Source organism: Pocillopora damicornis, chromosome 5 (assembly GCF_964200805.1).
Source record: "Pocillopora damicornis chromosome 5, jaPocDami1.2, whole genome shotgun sequence".
Classification (NCBI taxonomy): Eukaryota; Metazoa; Cnidaria; class Anthozoa; order Scleractinia; family Pocilloporidae; genus Pocillopora; species Pocillopora damicornis.
Window position 1 is genome coordinate 13,119,848 of NC_142674.1, and position 20,937 is coordinate 13,140,784.

Below are 20,937 nucleotides of genomic sequence, written 5' to 3' on the forward strand. Positions count from 1 at the left end.
CAATCTGCAAGAATAAAAACATTGTCAACGATGAAATCGGAGCGTTTTTCAAACGGAACTGGAACACTTAAGAATAGGAATTCAATTAGTCACGCTTTGATTAGTTGTGTTATTTGTTCGTCAAAGCCATCTATAGTAAATTCTAATTAGACAAGTTCAACTGGAATTTTATAACCAATTTGTTCGGTGTAAAAATAAAAAATCGTATCGAAAATAACAGGGACATTTATAACGAAACTTGATAAAGCACCGTTGAACATCAATGTAAAAGTTCGACGCGTTTCAAATGAGTATTTACCTCTGGTGCTACGTATTTCTTAAAATAAATCCTCAGTTACTGTTCTGTTGAGATAGAAAAGACAATGGTGATCATGAGAATTTATATAATTATAATGATGATGATATTGATAATAATGAAAAAAATATCATTTATGAGGATGATATAAATAACAATGATCTATAGACATATAAATAATCATCTTGTAAAATTTAAAAAACGATCTCTGGCTAAAACTTTTAAAAATACGAGCTTTCGGCTGTTTGCGCTACAGCCTTCAACGGGTAAAATGATAAAAAGGTAAGAAATACTAGGTGTGAAGTACAAAGTAGGAAATTAAAAATGCTAATAACTAAGAATGCTGGGTGTGAAGTACAAAGTAGGAAATTAAAAATGCTAATAACTAAGAATGTTTGTTAAAAAGAATGTTGTATTGTCCGGGCAAAGGACAGGAATTGTTGTCCGCATTGGGAGTTAACTTGGAATGCCACGCTTCTAGTGTTTTCCTTGTTCTAAAACTGCCTTTGTCAATAATAGATGCATTATCAAAGTCTGTTGCGTGATTATTGGCCCAGACGTGATTGGAAATTCTTGAGCCTTTTGCCGCGGTTTTCACATTTCTGAGGTGTTCTTTCTTTCACCTCGCAAAGAAAGAACACCTCAGAAATGTGAAAACCGCGGCAAAAGGCTCAAGAATTTCCAATCACGTCTGGGCCAATAATCACGCAATAGACTTTGATAATGCATCTATTATTGACAAAGGCAGTTTTAGAACAAGGAAAACACTAGAAGCGTGGCATTCCAAGTTAACTCCCAATGCGGACAACAATTCCTGTCCTTTGCCCGGACAATACAACATTCTTTTTAACAAACATTCTTAGTTATTAGCATTTTTAATTTCCTACTTTGTACTTCACACCTAGTATTTTTAACAAACATTCTTAGTTATTAGCATTTTTAATTTCCTACTTTGTACTTCACACCTAGTATTTCTTACCTTTTTATCATTTTACCCGTTGAAGGCTGTAGCGCAAACAGCCGAAAGCTCGTATTTTTAAAAGTTTTAGCCAGAGATCGTTTTTTAAATTTTACAAGATGTTTTATCCTGGCTGCGGCCCCTCTATCTTTTCACATAAATAATCATGTTGCTTTAATTTTTCCTAGCTCGACGAGCAATCTTCAGATTAGCATATTATTCTTTCTGTTCATCACAATTTAAAGGTATGACTTCATTATTATTTTAAAAAAAGCCAATCAAGTAATACATCTTTAGTGCATGCAACCATCTGGTAACAAATACCATGATTAGCTTACTGACGTCACTGGACTGTTTTTTCAGCAGTTATCAGCAATTGAGAAGCGTTCATTTATTTCTAGCGACCAAAAACATATAAAATAAAGAAAGCCTTCCCAAACAAAGTGGAGATTCGCCTGATATAAAACCTCATTCTGTGATGACACAAACAATAAAAAGGATGAAGATGACGAATATTTTGTATAAGAATGTATTTCAGAACCAATAACTATGTTCTTGAAATGTTTATGACTTCACTTCGAAGCGAGCCAATAAGAGGACAGCAAAATTGTCCCATGGCAACCATCTGGTGTAGAATTTGTGTCAACTAAAAGTAGTTTATTTAAACAGTTTTTCCCTTCGAAACAGTTTTAAACTAATTGTAAATAAATTTCAGTTCACTGCCAAAGCTATTGCCTAGAATGAAAAGTAGTTTATTCAAACAGTTTTTCCCTTCTGAAGAGTTTTTAGTTCATTGTAAATTAATTTCAACTCACCGCCAAAGCTAATGGAAACTTATTTTTTGTTTTAATCATTACCTTTGAGTGACACCGCTCTACCCTAAGATCTCCTCTATTTTTAATGCGCAAAATAAAACTACCGTTGAATGTATTTGCCGTAATCGTGCCAACAAAAACATTTCTTTAGGCATTATCATTATTTCAAATAAGCCAATCAAGTAAGAGATTGTTAACGCTTGCAACCATCTGGTGACGAGTAGCATAATTATTTTACATGTACTAGCGTTATTAGACTGTTGAAACCGATAGCGGTAGAAATTGGTCCTGTTAAGAAACTCTGGAGATTCTAGTATCACAACCAGTTTAATATTTCAGTTATCTTTTTTCTGTCGAGTTTTGCTACTTGCAGAAGAAAACAAATAATATGGTAATAATGCCTTTTTCAACTTTTCCTTCTGTTGAAAAATTGATCATTGCGAAACGAAGTGGTTATTTGTTAGATATAAAACCTCGTTACGTGGTGACACAAACAATAAGAAGGAATTTTAGAATACAATAACTATTTTCTTTAAATTTTTTTCACTTTGAAGGGAGCCAATAAGAGGACATTGCAACCATCTGGTGTAGAATTAAGTAAGTGTTAACTTTTATTTTCCATAATAGTACCAAAACAAACATGTCTTTGGGCATCATCATTATTTCAAATGAGCCAATCAAGTAAGAGATTGTTACCGCTTGCAACCATCCGGTCACAAATAACATAATTGTTTTACTAGAGTCACTGGACTGTTGTAGCCAATAGCTGTCAAAACTGGTGCTTTAGAAACTCTAGAGATTTAGCAAATTTACGAACGATTCATATTTAGTTTATCTTTTGTCTGTCGAGTTTTGCTTCTCGCATTTTTTTTTTCGCGTACCTGTTTTCATTTCGTGTTTTGTTTTGTTTTTTCGCAGTTATTAGCAACTGAGAAGCGTTTAGCTATTTTCAACGACCAACAACAGATAAAATTAAAAACCCTAAAATGCAATTAACCTAAGTGCATCATGATAAATTCAATCGGCAGAATAAAAAAGAAAAATGGGTGATGATCGTTAACGAAAATTGATTATACACAGCGCATCACCAACAATTTGACAATTGAATTAAACAACTAATAGGCCAAGAATGAAACATGTTTTAGTGATCCGAAGGATACCAGAAGAAAACAAGTGATATCATAATAATACTTTTCTCAGCTTTTTTCTTCTGTTAAAAAATTGGTTATTCCCAGGAGGTGGAGAGGCGCTAAATATAAAACCTCGTTACGTGATAACACAAAAAATGAAAAGGAAGAGGATGACATGGATTTTGCATAAGAATACATTTCAGAATCCAATTACTATATTCTTTAAATGTTTATGACTTCACTTTGAAGCGAGCCAATAGGAGGACATCAAAATTGTCCCATTGCAACCATGTGGTGTAGAATTAAGTCCGTGTTAGCTAAAAATAGTTTATTTAAACAGTTTTTCCCTTCTAAACAGTTCTGAGTTAATTATAAATTAATTTCAACTCACTGCCAAAGCTAATGAAAAACTGATTTTTTTGTTTTAATCATTATGTTTTGGTGACACCGCTGAATCTTATGATCTCCTTTGGTTTTTAATGTGCAAATTAAAACTGCTGTTGAATAAATTTGCCATAATTGTGCCCATAATCTCTTTGAGCATCATCATTATTTCAGAAGAGTCATCAAGTAAAACAGTCAACACTTGCAAACCATCTGGTGACGAATGACGTAACTATTTTACCAGCGTCATCGGACTGTATACCCGATTGGATTGGTCCTTTTAAAACCTATGGAGAATTTAGCATTACGAACAGTTTAATATTTGGTTTTTCTCTGTTCTGTTGAGTTTTGGTTCTCGCTCTTGTTTCGTACCTGTTTTAATTTCCTGCTTTGTTTTGTTTGTTTTTTAGCAGTTATTGGCAATTGGTGAGCGTTGAGCTAGTTTCAGCGACCGAGAGCAAATATCATTAAAAACGCCTACATGTAATTGACTAAAGTGCATCATGGTAAACTCAATCGGCAGAATCGAATTAAAATGGGTGAAGATCGTCAACGAAAATTGAAAGCGAATCATCAACATTTTAACAACTGAATTAATTAATTTTTTTTTTTATAATTTTTTTCAACAGTTTAAAATCTAGTGTAGTCGCGAGGAATAGCTGTTTGCAACTTCCGGTGCCGGTGATTAACTACTTTGTTTGCGAAACAGATTAAATCGATATTTGCGCTTTCCCATTTTGCAAGTACAGCAGTGTTTTTGGTCGATTCGAGAACACGGATTCCTCTTCGAAATCGTTCGCTGATGATTTTATATAGTAAAGCTATATACTTAAGAATTGCAGTAGCGCTTGTGAATTCTATATGCTGCTAAGTTAAGGGCTAAGGACCAGAAATTTCGTGATCTCGTTTGATAAGATCAATGACAAAAGAAAGATAGATAAATTTAGTAATTACATACTGAATACACAAAGAGAAATGTGAAGCAACTGATGGTGCACAAGTTGACTCAAAAGGCGCACGCATAACTCAACAGTGGAGGTTCGTAAACGCAATATTTTCAATTAAAATTATAGTCCAGTGTTTACGTGGCAGTTTCGCTTTCGCATGACAAAAAAATGAAAAAACGCCGCAGCTAAGCGCTAAAATTTAGACAAACAAAATTCAGTCGAAAATGCAATTAAAATAGTTCGTTCAATCGAGTAAAAGCTCCATTAACCAGTAGTGTTTACTATTAAAACCACCTTCCATTCTTCCCTGCGTAGTAATAGTCCTTCTCTCGCCCCTCCCTGGGTAATAACACTTTGTCTCCCACCCCTCCCTCACTACTGATAGACTTCATCCCACCCCTCCCTCAGTACTAATGGTGTGCTCTCCCCCTTTAAAATGGTCCAAAAAAATTGATCCAAAAAATAGTCCAGTCCATATTTTACCCCATGCCTTTTTTTCGCACCTGTTTATATTTTGTGTTTATTTAGTGGTGACGAATGACATAACTATTTTACCGGCGTTTAAAACCTCTGGAGAATTTAGTATTACGAACAGTTTGAAATTTGGTTTTTCTCTGTTCTGTAGAGTTTTGCTTCTCGCTTTTTTTCGTACCTGTTTTTATTTCGTGTCCTTTTGTTTTCTTTAAAAAGGAAGACTATGACGAGTATTTTGCATAAGGAAGTATTTCATAATCCAATAACTATTATCTCTATACGTTTATGACCTCACTTCGAAGGGAGCCAATAAGAGCACATCAAAATTTTCCAACCATCTGGTGTAGAATTAAGTAAGTGTTAATTAAATATAGTTTATTTAAACAGTTTTTCCCTGCTAAACAGTTCTGAGTTAGTTTTAAATTAATTTTAACTCACTGCCAAAGCTAACGAAAAGCTGAATTATTTGTTCTAATCATTATATTTTAGTGACACTGCTGAATCCTGAGAGCTCCTTTGTTTTTAATGCGCAAATTTGCCATAATCGTGCCGAAAAAAAACATGTCTTTGGACATCGTCATTATTTCAAATGAGCAAATCAAGTTAGAGATCGTCAACGCTTGCAACCATCGGGTAACGAATAACGTAATTATTTTACTAGTGTCATTGGACTGTTGTAAAAGACATGTGTCAAAATTGGCGCTTTTACCAACTTCGGAGATTTTGCATTACGAACATTTCATTACTTAGTTTATCTTTTTTCTGCCGAGTTTTCCCTCTCGCTCTATTTTTTTCGTACTTGTTTTCATTTCGTGTTTTGTTTTTATTCGTCTTGTTTTTTTTTTTCAGGAGTGACGAATGACACGAGTAGCGTCATCAGACTGTATGACCGATTGCTGTCAAAATTGGTCCTTTTAATAACTCTGGAGATTTTTATATTACAAAGAGTTTAAAATTTTGTTTTTCCCTGTTCTGTAGAGTTTTGCTTCTCGCCCTTTTTTTTTTTTTTTCGTACCTGTTTTTATTTTGTGTTTATTTCGAGGTGACGAACTACATAACTATTTTACTAGCGTCATCGGACTGTATGATCGATTGCTGTCAAAAATTGGTCCTTTTAAAAGCTCTGGAGAATTTAGTATTACGAACAGTTTAAAACTTGGTTTTTCTGTGTTCTCTAAAGTTTTGCTTCTCGCTTTTTTTTCGTACCTGTTTTGATTTCGTTTTCTTTTGATTTCGTTTGTTTTTTTTTGCAGTTATTGGCAATTTAGAAGCGTTTAGCTATTTTCAGCGATCGATAGCAAATATAATCAAAAACGCCAACAATGCGATTGACTAAAGTGCACCATGGTTGACTCAATCGTCAGAATCGAAATAAAATGGGCAATCGTCAACGAAAATTGACAGCGAATCATCAACAATTTAACAACTGAATTAAACAAATAATAGGTTTTCTCACCTTCCCTTTTTTTTGTTCCTGTTTTTATTTCGTTTTCGTTTGTTTTGTTTCGTTTTTAGCAGTTACTGGCCATTTAAAAGCGTTTAGCCAATTTAAGCGATGGCAGGACATATTATTGAAAATGCCTACAATGCAACTGAATCAAGTGCATCAGGGTAAACTCAATCGGCAGAATCGAAATAAAATGGGTGAAGATCGTCAACGAAAATTGATAGCGAATCATCAACAATTTAACAATTGAATCAAACAACTAATAGGCCTAGAATGAAACTCGTTTTAGTGATCCGAACAATACCAGAAGAAAACAACTAATGATGATAATGTCTTTCTCACCTTTTTCTTTCTGTTGAAAATTTGATTATTTCCAAAGTAAAAGGAGAGTCGCTAGATATGAAACCACGATCCGTGATGACACAAACAATAAAAAGAAAGAATATGAAGAGTATTTTGCATAAGGATGTATTTCAGAATCCAATAACTATTGTCTTTATATGTTTATGACCTCACTTCGAAGGGAGCCAATAAGAGCACATCAAAATTGTCCCATCTGGTGTAGAATTACGTGCGTGTTAACTAAATATAGTTTATTTAAACAGTTTTTCCCTTCTAAACAGTTCTGAGTTAGTTGTAAATTAATTTCAACTCACTGCCAAAACTTATGAAAAACTGAATGTTTTGCTTTAATGATATGTTTTAGTGACACCGCTGAATCCTAAGATCTCTATAGTTTTTTATGCGCTAATTAAAAGTATTGTTGAATAAATTTACCATAATCGTGCAAAAGAAACATGTGTTTGGGCATCATCATTATTTCAAATGAGCCAATCAAGTAGGAGATTGTTAACGCTTGCAACCATCGGGTAACGAATAACGTAATTATTTTACTAGCGTCACTGGACTGTTGTAAACGAGATGTGTCGAAATTGGCGCTTTTACTAACTTCGGAGATTTTGCATTACGAACATTTCAATATTTAGTTTATCTTTTTCTGCCGAGTTTTCCCTCTCGCTCTATTTTTTTCGCACCTGTTTTTTGGACATCATTATTCTTTCAAATGAGTCAATCAAGTAAGAGATCGTTAACGCTTGCAACCATCTGGTGACGAATAACGTAACTATTTTACTAGCGTCATCGGACTGTATGATCGATTGCTGTCAAAATTGGTCCTATTATCTTTATATGTTAATGACCTGACTTCGAAGGGAGCCAATAAAAGGACATCAAAATTGTCTCATTGCAACCATCTGGTGTGGAATTAAGTAAGTGTTGACTAAATATAGTTTATTTTAATGGTTTTTCCCTTCTAAACAGTTCTGAGCTGATTTTAAATTAATTTCAACTCACTGCCAAAGCTTATGAAAAACTGAATTTTTTGTTTTAATCATTATGTTTTAGTGACACCGCTGATTCCTAAGATCTCCGTTGTTTTTTATGCGCAAATTAAAACTACTGTTGAATAAATTTGCCGTAATCGTGCCAAAAACATGTGTTTGGACATCATCATTATTTCAAATGAGCCAATCAAGTAAGAGATTGTTAACGCTCGCAACCATCTGGTAACGAATAGCGTAATTATTTTACTAGCGTCACTGGACTGTTGTAAACGAGATGTGTCGAAATTGGCGCTTTTACTAACTTCGGAGATTTAGCATTACGAAGATTTCAATATTCAGTTTATATTTTTTCTGCCGAGTTTTCCCTCTCGTTCAATTTTTTTCGTACTTGTTTTCGTGTCTTGTTTTCGTGTTTTGTTTTGATTTGTTTTGGTTTTTTTCAGAAGTGACGAATGACATGACTACCATCATCAGACTGTATAACCGATTTCTGTCAAAATTGGTCCTTTTAAAAACTCTTGAGATTTGAATATTACGAAGAGTTTAAAATTTGGTTTTCTCTGTTCTGTAGAGTTTTGCTTCTCGCTCTTTTTTTTTCGCACCTGTTTTTATTTGATGTTTATTTCGTAGTGACGAATGACATAACTATTTTACCAGCGTCATCGATCTGTATGACCGAGTGCTGTCAAAAATGGGTCCTTTAGAACCTCTGGAGAATTTAGTATTACGAACAGTTTAAAATTTGGTTTTTTTTTTTGTTCTGTTGAGTTTTGTATGTAGCTTATTTTTTCCTACCTGTTTTTACTTCCTGTTCTTTTGTTTTCTTTGTTTTTTTTCTCAGCAGTTATTAACAATTGAGAAGCGTCTGGCTATTATCTTTGACCGCCAGCAAATATCATTAAAAAGGCCTATAATGCAACTGAATAAAGTGCATCATGGTAAATGCCGTCGGCAGAATCGAAATAAAATGGATGAAGATCGTCGAAGAAAATTGACAGCGAATCATCTACATTTTAACAACTAAATCAAACATTTAGTAGGTCTAGAATAAAAAGTAGTTTATTTAAACAGTTTTTTCCTTCTGACAGTCTTGAGTTCAATGTAAATTAATTTCAACTCACCGCCAAAGCTCATGGAAAACTTATCTTTTGTTCTAATCATTCCCTTTTAGTGACACCGCTGAATCCTAAGATCTCCTTTGTTTTTAATGCCAAAATTAAAAACTACTTTTGAATTTGTTTGCTATAATCGTGCCAAAAAAAACATCTCTTTGGGCATTAATATTATTTCAAATGAGTCAGTCAAGTAAGAGATCGTTAACGCTTGCAACCATCTGGTGAAGAATAACATAACTATATATTTTCCTAGCGTCATCAGACTGTATAACCGATTTCTGCCAAAATTGGTCCTTTTAAAAACTCTGGAGATTGCAGTATTAAGAACAGTTTAAAATTTAGTTTTTCTCTGTTCTGTCGAGTTTTAATTCTCGCTTTTTTTTTCGTACCTGTTTTTATTTCGTGTTTTGTTTTGTTTTGTTTTTTTAACAGTTACTGGCAATTGAGAAGCGTTTAGCCGATTTCAGCGACCAGCATCTGTCGGAAATGAGACTAAAGAATCTGCTATGTTCCGAAACTTCACGTTTTATTTTATGAAATCAACTTAATCTCCCGCTCTCTCTCACCGTTCTCTTTCCCACGCTCTGGTCTCTCTCATTTAAATATATAATATGACCCTATTGTTCAATCATCTGTCACTTATCGCAAAAAGTCAACCGGAAATCAATTAACGCTGAATAATCTCTCACACACTCCCCTGTTTTTCTCAACGGAGAAAAACACTAGAATGGCGCGCTCGATAAAATTTGAAATTCAATGAACGAAACAGAAAGTTAGTCCAGTATATCAGTTCAGTGTTCCTAAATATCTCTAATCAGCATCAATGTTCGCATCTTGAATGCGATAACGAGCGGCTACCGCTGCATCCCTCCTGGGCCTGAATGTCGGGGCTAAGGGGTTGAGCTGTAGAGGAGCCTGTACATTCTCCCGATCGCAGGACAGCTCCAGTGGGTAAAGATGTTGCACCGCCCGTTCAAGTGTTCCTTTCCCCGCTCGAAGCTTGGCAGCTCGAACGATTCCGTCTCGTCCCGAAATCAGATCTTCCACGATTCCAATTTTCCATTTATTGCGATTTCGTTCCTCGTCCTTGATGATGACTACCTCTCCTTTGGCCAAGGGCGTGGTTTGACCCTTGTGTTTCATCCGGTGTCGTTCTCTCAACCCTCGTAAATATTCGGTAGTCCACCTGGTCCACAAAGCCTGCTTGCACCTTCGCAAATATTTAGCTCTTCTACGCAGATCAAATTCTCTTAGATGGTGTGGTTCCAGTTCTGGCAGCTGGTTTGATCGAAGAAATAGCAGTGAGTTAGGGGTAAGCACGGGTAACTGTATGTCGTCTTCGACGTAACATAAAGGGCGATTATTCAAAGCAATCTCCACATCCAGTACCACTTCACACAGCTCTGTCCAGGTCAACATTCCGCATCCGATAGTCTTGTTTAAAGCTGTTTTTACCAGTGCGATGAGGCGCTCGAACTGTCCTCCCCACCAAGCGGCGCGGCTGAGGTTGAATTGCCACTTGATGTTCTCATGTGCTAAGTAATCTTGTGTCTTCTCGTCACGCATAACTTGTTTGAGCCACTTCTCGGCGCCAACAAAGGTTTTGCCATTGTCGGAATATATCTTCTTCGGACGCCCACGGCGCGCGATGAGCCGTTTTAGACTTCTTAGGAATTCACTGGTTTCCAGGCTTGGTAGTACTTCCAGGAATAATCCTCGGGTAAGACTGCACGCGTACAATGCGAGATAGGCCTTTCCTTCTGTTTTGGCTCTGATACGGTACTTGATGGGCCCTGCAAAATCGACTCCGATAACCTCAAATGGGGTGCTCCCCTCTGTGCGGTCAGTGGGTAGGAGTCCGGGAGGCGGCGTTGCCAGTGCCATGGCCTGAAAACGCTTGCAGCCTGAACACGCTCTGAGAAATTGTTTTACGAGTGCCCTTAAACGCGGTACCCAGTATAGCTCTCGCACTTTGGTCATGGTAAGGGCCACTCCTCCGTGCAGTGTGTCGACATGTGATCGGTGAACTAACTTGCGAGTGAAGGGCGAGGAGTCTGGCAGAAAGATGGGGTAATGGCCTTGAATTCTTCCCCTACATTCTAATATTCCCTCTTGGTTTCCTTGCACATTCAACTGTAAACGGTCTTCTTCAAATTTCTGGCTCGACTTTGCTTGTTGCTGAGATCGCTTGATCCAGAACGTTGTCTGTTTCTGTATTTCTTCAGTTGTAAGGGGACCAACGATTCTCTGTTTACGGACGGTTCTTATGTTGTGGAGGAATCTCCAGATCCAAGCACCCACTCGCAACACACGCCACAGCTCGTACTTCTCCAGCAGCGCATCGAAGGCGTCGTTGTTCTCTGTTTTCTCTACTGCTAGAGCAAACAACTCACGAGTTTGTTTCACTTCTTCCGCTTTTGATTCTTGAGTAGATGTCGTTACAAGGTCTGGCGGCCAGTCCTGCGGTTTTGCTAACCAGCTTGGTCCCTGCCACCAAAGAGCTGTCAATCTACTAACATCTCCTCCCCGACTCCCCACGTCCGCAGGATTCTCCTCTGTTGGTACATGCCTCCAGTTTATTTCTTTTTCTTGGATCTTCCTCACTCGATTTCCCACGAACTGTTTGTATTCGCCATTACCACGGATCCAATGCAGTGCGACTGTGCTAACCAGCCAACCATAGACACTTCTTACGGGAAAACCCTTCAGGACTTCTTTCACATTTTGTACTAGGTTCGCAGCCATATGTCCAGCCACTAGTTCTAATCGGGGAATCGTGAGTCCTTTCTTCGCGAGCCGCGACTTCGCCGTCACGAGGCTTCGATTCGTGCCTGATGGTTGCTCCACCACTGCATAAACCGCGGCTGCAACTCCTTTCCCGCTTGCGTCCCCGAATGTGTGTAAGTCGATTGATAATATCTTCCCTAAATGCTTGACGACATTTCTTGGCGCGTTCACGTGCTCTGGAAGTCCTTGCTCCCATTTCTTCCATTTGGCTTGTAAGTCACTTGGTAAGGGCCTATCCCATGCGATCTTCGTGTCGCAGGCGTCTCTGTAGAGCATTTTTCCGGAGAGGGTCACGGGTGAAGCCAGACCGAGTGGATCGTAGATTTTTGCGACTTTTCCAAGAATACCTCTTTTTGTCGGCTCAGCGGTTGAAATCGGGAAGCTGACTTGAATTTCGTCCTTTCCTTTGTCCCAGGGGACTCCTAGCAGTTTTGATTCGCCCTTTCTGGTTCCCAGTTGTTGTTAGGCGTAACTCTGACTTTCTTCATCTACAGTCGCAGTTTCAACTTCTATTTCCCGATCGTTGGAATGCCACTTGTGCAGCTTGAAGGTCGCCTCACCAAAGATGGTCGTGGCTGTCATCTTGATTTCTAACGCTCGTTCTGTTGTCTCCCCACCACTGATTAAATCATCCACGTACATACTGCGCTCTATCTCCTCTACTAATTCCGGGTTCACCATTTTGTATCGCTGTAGATGTTCTTTGATAACTGCGGCCAAGAGGAATGGAGACGGTGCCAAACCAAAAAGTACTCGAGTGAATCGCAAGGTATCTACTTGTTTGCTTGCCAGATCCTTTATCCAATGAAAGCGTAAGGCATCTCGGTCTTCTCTTCGGACGCGAATTTGCAAAAATGCTTGTTTTAAGTCGCCAGCTATTGCCACGGGATAGAACCTATTTCGTACCAGCACGTTCCAAAGCTGGTTCTGTAGTGGAGGGCCGATTTCGAGGCACTCGTTGAGTGAGGGGACACTTGCATTAGCTCTTGCAGAAGCATCATAAACAATGCGTATCTTTGTAGATTCTGCATTCTCGCGCACGACCGCTTTATGAGGAATGTAGAACTCTTTTCCGTCCTTGACCACCTCGTCAGCGTGTTCTACGATCCCTTGGCTCAGTTGAGTCTGGATAATGTCGTTGTACCTCTCCAGCTCGCCTTGTATCTCTAACTTCCGCACGAGATTTTTGAGACGTTTTAAACTTCCAGTGTGATTGTTCGGTAGGGGGGGGGGGTGATTTCCTTTCCAGGGCAAGTTCGTCTCGTACCAGCCTTCTGAACTCCTAGTTAGTTGCTCTTTGAATTCTTCGTAAACGATTTCCTGGTCTCCACTTGGATTGTCCTTCAACCCCAAGACGTCTAACTTGCACAATTCTTCGTAATCAATTGCGGAGGTCTGCGTTAACAACATGTTGCTGAGATCCAACTCTGTTCCAGGTGACAAGATCGTCCAGCCGAACTTCGTGTATTCTGCTACTGGTTCTCCCGAGTGCCCAACTCTTGGTCTTGCCCCTGTTTTGATCTTAGCGTACTCGTTTGTTCCAAGGATCAGATGAACAGGCAACATCGCTTTCTCGTCGTTATCATTTGTGGTTACGCCCTTCAAGTGAGAAAACTGAGCTACGATTTCTGCGCATTTTGGGTTTTCCAATGTCAACAACTCATTGCGGTCGACTTTGTTTACTTCGGCTTCTAAGGTGAATTTACCATCGACGCTTCGAATTTGTAGGCCATAGATGTCTATCGCTTTGTTTGAAGTACCAAACATCATTTCAATGCGCTTGAATTGTTGACGGATAGGGCGCAAATGTAAACAGTTCAGAAGCGTTGATGAAGCGTAGGAACTTCCGGCTCCTGTATCCAACAATGCTCGGTATTTAACACCGTTCACGTCAACTGTTACCATAGGATACACCACTCCTTTCCTTTCTGCGCTCGTTGTGGTCATCAGCTGGTCTCGCGATGTATGTTTGTCACAGATCGACGTATGATGTCTTCGACTGCAGATCTGGCAGCCAGAACGGCATTTGCACTCAGAAGCACGGTGTCGACTTCCGGTGCAGTTAAAACAAAGCTGTTTCAGTCCTAATTGCTTCCTGCGGTCTCCAACTGTCACAAACTTGTCGCAATTCACAGCTCTGTGGTCAGTTGCGTCACAGTAGACGCACCCTCTTTGTGTTGGCGTAGTTTCGTTTGCGTGAAATGTTTTCTCGCGATCGCGGAATTTAGCACCTTGCTTTCCTGCATTATCCGCGCCGCTCCCAATGGGGTTGATTTCCTTCCAACTTTTCAAAGCTTTTATCAACTGTGAGAAGTCCCAGTCCTGCCAGTCCATTTGTCCTCTCACTAGATCTGCTTTTACACCCTTTAGTTTGTCGAGCACACTCCTTACATTTCCAGTGACGTCTTTCAATTTGCCCAGTGTCTCCAAAGATTGCACATTGTACACGAGCTTCTTGTAAAATTCGTGGATAGGTGCAGGTTGTGTTCCTGTAATGACAGGCATATTCGCGATGTTCTGGACGTACGCATTCACGATCTCGCTCGTTTTCCCATATTCGCCGATGAGAATATTCTTTGCCCTTTCGTAGCCCTCTGTTGTGAAAGGCAGTCCGTCTATCTCCGCTCGAACCTTTGGATCTACCAGCTCTTTTAGGTATGCAAACTTGGTCACAGATGCAAGGTTTGCTTTATCAATTTCAGCTTGAAATTTGTTCCAGAACGGCAGCCATGCTTCATACGTCCCATTAAACTTTGTGATCTGTAGTTTCGGTAGCTTTGTTGTCCTTTGTTCAGTCTGATTAACCTTCTCAACAGGTAGCTGTTTTGCCTTGGTCTCTTCCAGTTGGCGTTCGAATTCTAGCTTCATCTCCATTTGCTCTCTTTCGAATTTAAGCTCCTCTTCACGAGCACGGGCTTTCCTTTCTTCTTCGTCCTTGTGCTTTCGATGTTCGATCTCTCCATTCGTCTCCACGAGCCATTTTTCTAGTCGCGAAACTTCTTCGTCAGCTTCGGCGATCGGTTCTTCAATGCTGCTGCTCCAACTTCCAACGTCTTCTGCACTTTTCCCGGCCTTGAACATGGTCTGTTCAACCTTTAGTTTAAGCGCGTCTACTTCTTTTACTAATGCTTGTAGGTTGTCGCGATGTCGCGCGACCGCTCCTAGGTTTCCCTTTTCCACAATGCCACGTGTTTTTCCATTAGTGTACAGCAACATCTGCAATTTAGCCTCTGCTTCTTTGGTTAGTTCCTCCATGCTTCGCGCGTCCCGTCGGAGGTGCCACTGTGTCGGAAATGAGACTAAAGAATCTGCTATGTTCCGAAACTTCACGTTTTATTTTATGAAATCAACTTAATCTCCCGCTCTCTCTCACCGTTCTCTTTCCCACGCTCTGGTCTCTCTCATTTAAATATATAATATGACCCTATTGTTCAATCATCTGTCACTTATCGCAAAAAGTCAACCGGAAATCAACAGTTACTGGCAATTGAGAAGCGTTTAGCCGATTTCAGCGACCAGCATCAAATATTTGTAAAAACGCCTACAATGCAAATGAATAAAGAGCATCGTGGTAAACTCAATCGGCAGAATTGAATTAAAATGGGTGAAGATCGTCAACGAAAATTAGCAGCGAATCATCAACAATTTAGCAATTGAATCAAACAACTAATAGGCCTAGAATGAAACTCGTTTTAGTGATCCGAACAATACCAGAGGAAAACAACTAATTATGATAATTTCTTTCTCACCTTTTTCCTTCTGTTGAAAATTTGATTATTTCCAAAGTAAAAGGAGAGTCGCTAGATATAAAGCCACGATCCGCAATGACACAAACAATAAAAAGGAAGGGTATGACAATAATTTGCATAAGGAAGTATTTCAGAATCCAATAACTATTATCTTTATATGTTTATGACCTCACTTCGAAGGGAGGCAATAAGAGCACATCAAAATTGTCTCATTGCAACCATCTGGTGTAGAATTAAGTGCGTGTTAACAAAAAATAGTTTATTTAAAGTTTTTCTCTTCTGAACAGTTTTAAGTTCATTGTAAATTAATTTCAACTCACTGCTAAAGCTAATGAAAAGCTGAATTTTTTGTTTTAATCATTATGTTTTAGTGACACCGCTGAATTCTAAGATCTCCTTTGCTTTTTATGCGCAAATTAAAACAACTGTTGAATAAATTTGCCATAATCGTACCGAAAAGAAATATGTCTTTGGGCATCATCATTATTTCTAATGAGCCAATCAAGTAAGAGATCGTTAACGCTTGCAACCATCGGGTAACGAATAACGTAATTATTTTACTAGCGTCACTGTACTATTGTAAACGAGAGCTGTCGAAATTGGCGCTTTTACTAACTTCGGAGATTTTGCATTACGAATAGTTCAATATTTAGTTTATATTTTTTCTGCCGAGTTTTCCCTCTCGCTCTATTTTTTTCGTACTTGTTTTCATTTCGTGTTTTGTTTTGATTCGTTTTGGTTATTTTTTTTCAACAGTGACGAATGACATGACTAGCGTCATCAGACTGTATAACAGATTGCTGTCAAAATTGGTCCCTTTAAAAACTCAAGAGATTTGAATATTACGAAGAGTTTAAAATTTGGATTTTCTCTGTTCTGGAGAAATTTGCTTCTCGCTTTTTTTTCTTACCTATTTTATTTCGTGTTCTTTTGTTTAGCTTCGTTTATTTTAATAGTTATTTACAATTAAGAAGCGCTGAGCTATTATCAGCGACCGACAGCAAATATCATTAAAAACGCCTACAATGCGATTGACTAAATTGTATCATGGTACCCTCAATCGGCAGAATCGAAATAAAATGGGTGAAGATTGTCAACGAAAACTGGCAGCGAATCATCAACAATTTAACAAGTGAATTAAACAAACAATAGGCCTTCTCGTCTCTCGCTTTTTTTTTTTTTGTACCTGTTTTTATTTCGTGTTCTTTCGTTTTGTTTCGTTCTTAGCAGTTATTGGCACTTGAGAAGCGTTTGGCTGATTTCAACGACCGGCAGCAAATATTTTTAAAAACGCCAACAGTGCAACTGAATAAAGTGCATCATGGTAAACACAATCGGCACAATCGAAATAAAATGGGTAAAGATCGTCAATGAAAATTAGCAGCGAATCATCAACAATTTAGCAATTGATTCAAACAACTAATAGGCCTAGAATGAAACTCGTTTTAGTGATCCGAACAATACCAGAAGAAAACAGCTAATGATGATAATGTCTTTCTCACCTTTTTCCTTCTGTTGAAAATTTGATTACTTCCAAAGTAAATGGAGAGTTGCTAGATATAAAGCCACGATCCACGATGACAAAAACTATAAAAAGGAAGAATATGACAAATATTTTGCATGAGGATGTATTTCACAATCCAATAGCTATTATTTTTATATGTTTATGACCTCACTTCAAAGGGAGCCAATAAGAGGACATTAAAATTGTCCCATTGCAACCATCTGGTGTAGAATTAAGTACGTGTTAACTAAAAATAGTTTATTTAAACAGTTTTTCCCTTCTAAACAGTTCTGAGTTTATTGTAAATTTATTTCAGTTCACTGCCAAAGCTAATGAAAAACTGAATGTTTTGTTTCAATTATTATGTTTTAGTGACACCGCTGAATCTTAAGATCTCCTTTGTTTTTAATGCGCAAATTAAAACTACTGTTAAATAAATTTGCCATAATCGTGTCGACAAAAAACGTCTTTGGGCATCATCATTATATCAAATGAGCCAGTCAAGTAAGAGGTAGTTAACGCTTGCAAGTAATTATTTTACTAGCGTCACTGAACTGTTGTAAACGAGAGCTGTCGAAATTGGTGCTTTTACTAACTTCGGGGATTTAGCATTACGAACATTTCAATATTTAGTTTATCTTTTTTCAGCCGAGTTTTCCCTCTTGCTCTATTTTTTTCGTACTTGTTTTCTTTTCGTTTTCGTGTTTTTTTTTCAGCAGTGACGAATGACATGATTTGCGTCATCAGACTGTATAACTGATTGCTGTCAAAATTGGTCCTTTTAAAAACTCTAGAGAATTTAGTATTACGAAGGGTTTAAAATTTGGTTTTTCTCTTATATTTCGAGTTCTACTTCTCGCCTTTTTTTTTCCGCACCTGTTTTTATTTCGTGTTTATTTCGTGGTGACGAATGACATAACTATTTTACCAGCGTCATCGATCTGTATAACCGAGTGCTGTCAAAAATTGGTCCTTTCAAAACCTCTGGAGAATTTAGTATTACGAACAGTTTGAAATTTGGTTTTTCTCTGTTCTGTCGAGTTTTGCTTCTCGCTCTTTTTTCTCGTACCTGTTTTTATTTCGTGTTCTTTTTGTTTGTTTCGTTTTTTTTAAAGTTATTTACAATTGAGAAGCGTTGAGCTATTTTCAGCGACCGACGGCAAATATCACTAAAAAAGCCTATAATGCAACTGAATAAAGTGCATCGGTAGAATCGAAATAAAATGAGTGAAGATCGTCGACGAAAATTGAAAGCGAATCATCAACATTTTAGCAACTGAATTTATTTATTTATTTTTTTATAATTTTTTTCAACAGTTTAAAATTTGGTTTTTCTCTGTTCTGTTGAGTTTTGCATGTAGCTTATCTTTTCCTACCTGTTTTTACTTCCTGTTCTTTTGTTTTCTTTGTTTTTTTTCTCAGCAGTTATTAACAATTGAGAAGCGTCTGGCTATTATCTTTGACCGCCAGCAAATATCATTATAAAGGCCTATAATGCAACTGAATAAAGTGCATCATGGTAAATGCCGTCGGCAGAATCGAAATAAAATGGATGAAGATCGTCGACGAAAATTGACAGCGAATCATCTACATTTTAACAACTGAATCAAACAATTAGTAGGCCTAGAGTGAAAAGAAGTTTATTTAACAGTTTTTCCCTTCTGAACAGTTTTGAGTTCATTGTAAATTAATTTCAACTCACTGCCAAAGCTAATGGTAAACTTATCTTTTGTTTTAATCATTACTTTTTAGTGACGATACTAAATCCTAAGATCTCCTTTCTTTTAAATGCGAAAATTTAAAACTACTTTTAAATTTATTTGCCATAATCGTGCCAAAATAAAACATGTCTTTGGACATCATCATTATTTCAAATGAGTTAATCAAGTAAGAGATCGTTAACACTTGCAACCATCTGGTGACGAATAACGTAACTGTATTACCGATTGCTGTAAAAATTGGTCCTTTTAAAAACTCCGGAGATTTTAGTATTACGAACAGTCATCAAAATTTGGTTTTTCTCTGTTCTGTCGGGTTTTGCTTCTCGCTTTTTTTTTAGTACCTGTTTTTATTTCATGTTCTTTTGATTTGGTTTGTTTTTTGCAGTTAGTGGCAATTGAGAAGCGTTTACCTATTTTCAGCGACCGACAGCAAATATCACTAAAAACGCCTACAATGCGATTGACGAAAGGGCGTCATGGTAAACTAAATCGGCAGAATCGAAATAAAATGGGTGAAGATCGTCAACGAAAATTGTTTGCGAATCATCAACAATTTAACAAGTGAATTAAACCATTAGTAGGCTTTCTCACTTCTCGCTTTTTTTCGTACCTGTTTTTATTTCGTGTTCTTTTGTTTTGTTTCGTTTTTAGTAGCTACTGGCAATTGAGAAGCGTTTAGCCGATTTCAGCGACCGGCTGAAAAACTGCGGAGATTTTAGTATTACGAACAGTTTAAAATTTGGTTTTTCTCTGTTCTGTCGAGTTTTGCTTCTCGCTTATTTTTCGTACCTGTTTTTATTTCGTGTTTTGTTAATTTGGTTTATTTTTTTGCAGTTATTAGCAATTGAGAAGCGTTTAGCCGATTTCAGCGACCGGCAGCAAATATTGTTAAAAACGCCTACAATGCAACTGAATAAAGTGTATCATGGTAAACTCAATCGGCAGAATCGAAATAAAATGGGTGAAGATCGCCAACGAAAATTGACAGCGAATCATCAACAATTTAACGATTGAATTAAACAACTAATAGGCCTAGAATGAAACTCGTTTTGGTGATCCGAACAATACCAGAAGAAAAAACTAATAATGATAATGTCTTTCTCACCTTTTTCCTTCTGTTGAAAATTTGATTATTTCCAAAGTAAATAGGGAGTCGCCAGATATAAAGCCACAATCCGCGATGACACCAAATAAAATAAAATTTGGTTTTTCTCTGTTCTGTCGCGTTCAACTTCTCGCCAATTTGTTTTTTCGTACCTGTTTTTATTTCGTGTTTATTTCGTGGTGACGAATGACATAACTATTTTACCAGCGTGATCGATCTATATAACCGATTGCTGTTAAAAATTGGTCCTTTTAAAACCTCTGGAGAATTTAGTATCACGAACTGTTTAAAATTTGGTTTTTCTCTGTTCTGTTGAGTTTTTCCTCTCGTTCTTTTTTTTTCATACCTGTTTTTATTTAGTGTTCTTTTGGTTTGTTTGTTTTTTTTTAATAGTTATTTACAACTGAGAAGCGTTGAGCTTTTTTCAGCGATCGACAGCAAATATCATTAAAAAAGCCTATAATGCAACTGAACAAAGTGCATCGGCATAATCGAAGTAAAATGGATGAAGATCGTCAACGAAAATTGACAGCAAATCATCAACATTTTAACAACTGAATTAAACATTTAGTAGGCATAGAATGAAAAGAAGTTTATTTAAACGGTTTTTCCCTTCTGAATAGTTTTGAGTTCATTGTAAATTAATTTCGACTCACCGCCAAAGCTCATGGAAAACTAATCTTTTGTTGTAATCATTACCTTTTAGTGACACCGCTGAATCCTAAGATCTCCTTTCTTTTTAACGCGAAAATTAAAAAAAAACTACTTTTGAATTTATTTGCCATAATCGTGCCAAAAAAACATCTCTTTGGGCATTATTATTATTTCAAATGAGTCAGTCAAGTAAGAGATCGTTAACGCTTGCCACCATCTGGTGACGAATAACATGACTTTATTACGAATTGCTGTAAAAATTGGTCCTTTTAAAAACTCCGGAGATTTTAGTATTACAAACAGTTTAAAATTTGGTTTTTCTCTGTTCTATAGAGTTTTGCTTCTCGTTGTTTTTTCGTGCCTGTTTTTATTTCATGTTCTTTTGATTTGGTTTGTTTTTTTGCAGTTATTGGCAATTGAGAAGCGTTTGGCTGTTTTCAGCGACCGACAGTAAATATCATTAAAATCGCCAACAATGCGATTGACTAAAGTGCGTCATGGTAGACTCA

General features: G+C 37.4%; 2 protein-coding genes across 2 annotated transcripts; both read right to left on the reverse strand.

The window, feature by feature from the left end:
- Positions 1–9,421: 9,421 nt before the first annotated feature.
- LOC149045392 (uncharacterized) lies at positions 9,422–15,138 on the reverse strand. Its single transcript, XM_089208179.1, has one exon. It carries the CDS (start codon positions 14,948–14,950, stop codon positions 12,158–12,160), a length of 2,793 nt encoding a protein of 930 aa, XP_089064305.1. The 5' UTR covers positions 14,951–15,138; the 3' UTR covers positions 9,422–12,157.
- On the reverse strand, positions 9,719–11,971 carry LOC149045393 (uncharacterized). Its single transcript, XM_089205903.1, has one exon. It carries the CDS (start codon positions 11,969–11,971, stop codon positions 9,719–9,721), a length of 2,253 nt encoding a protein of 750 aa, XP_089062029.1.
- Positions 15,139–20,937: the final 5,799 nt, after the last annotated feature.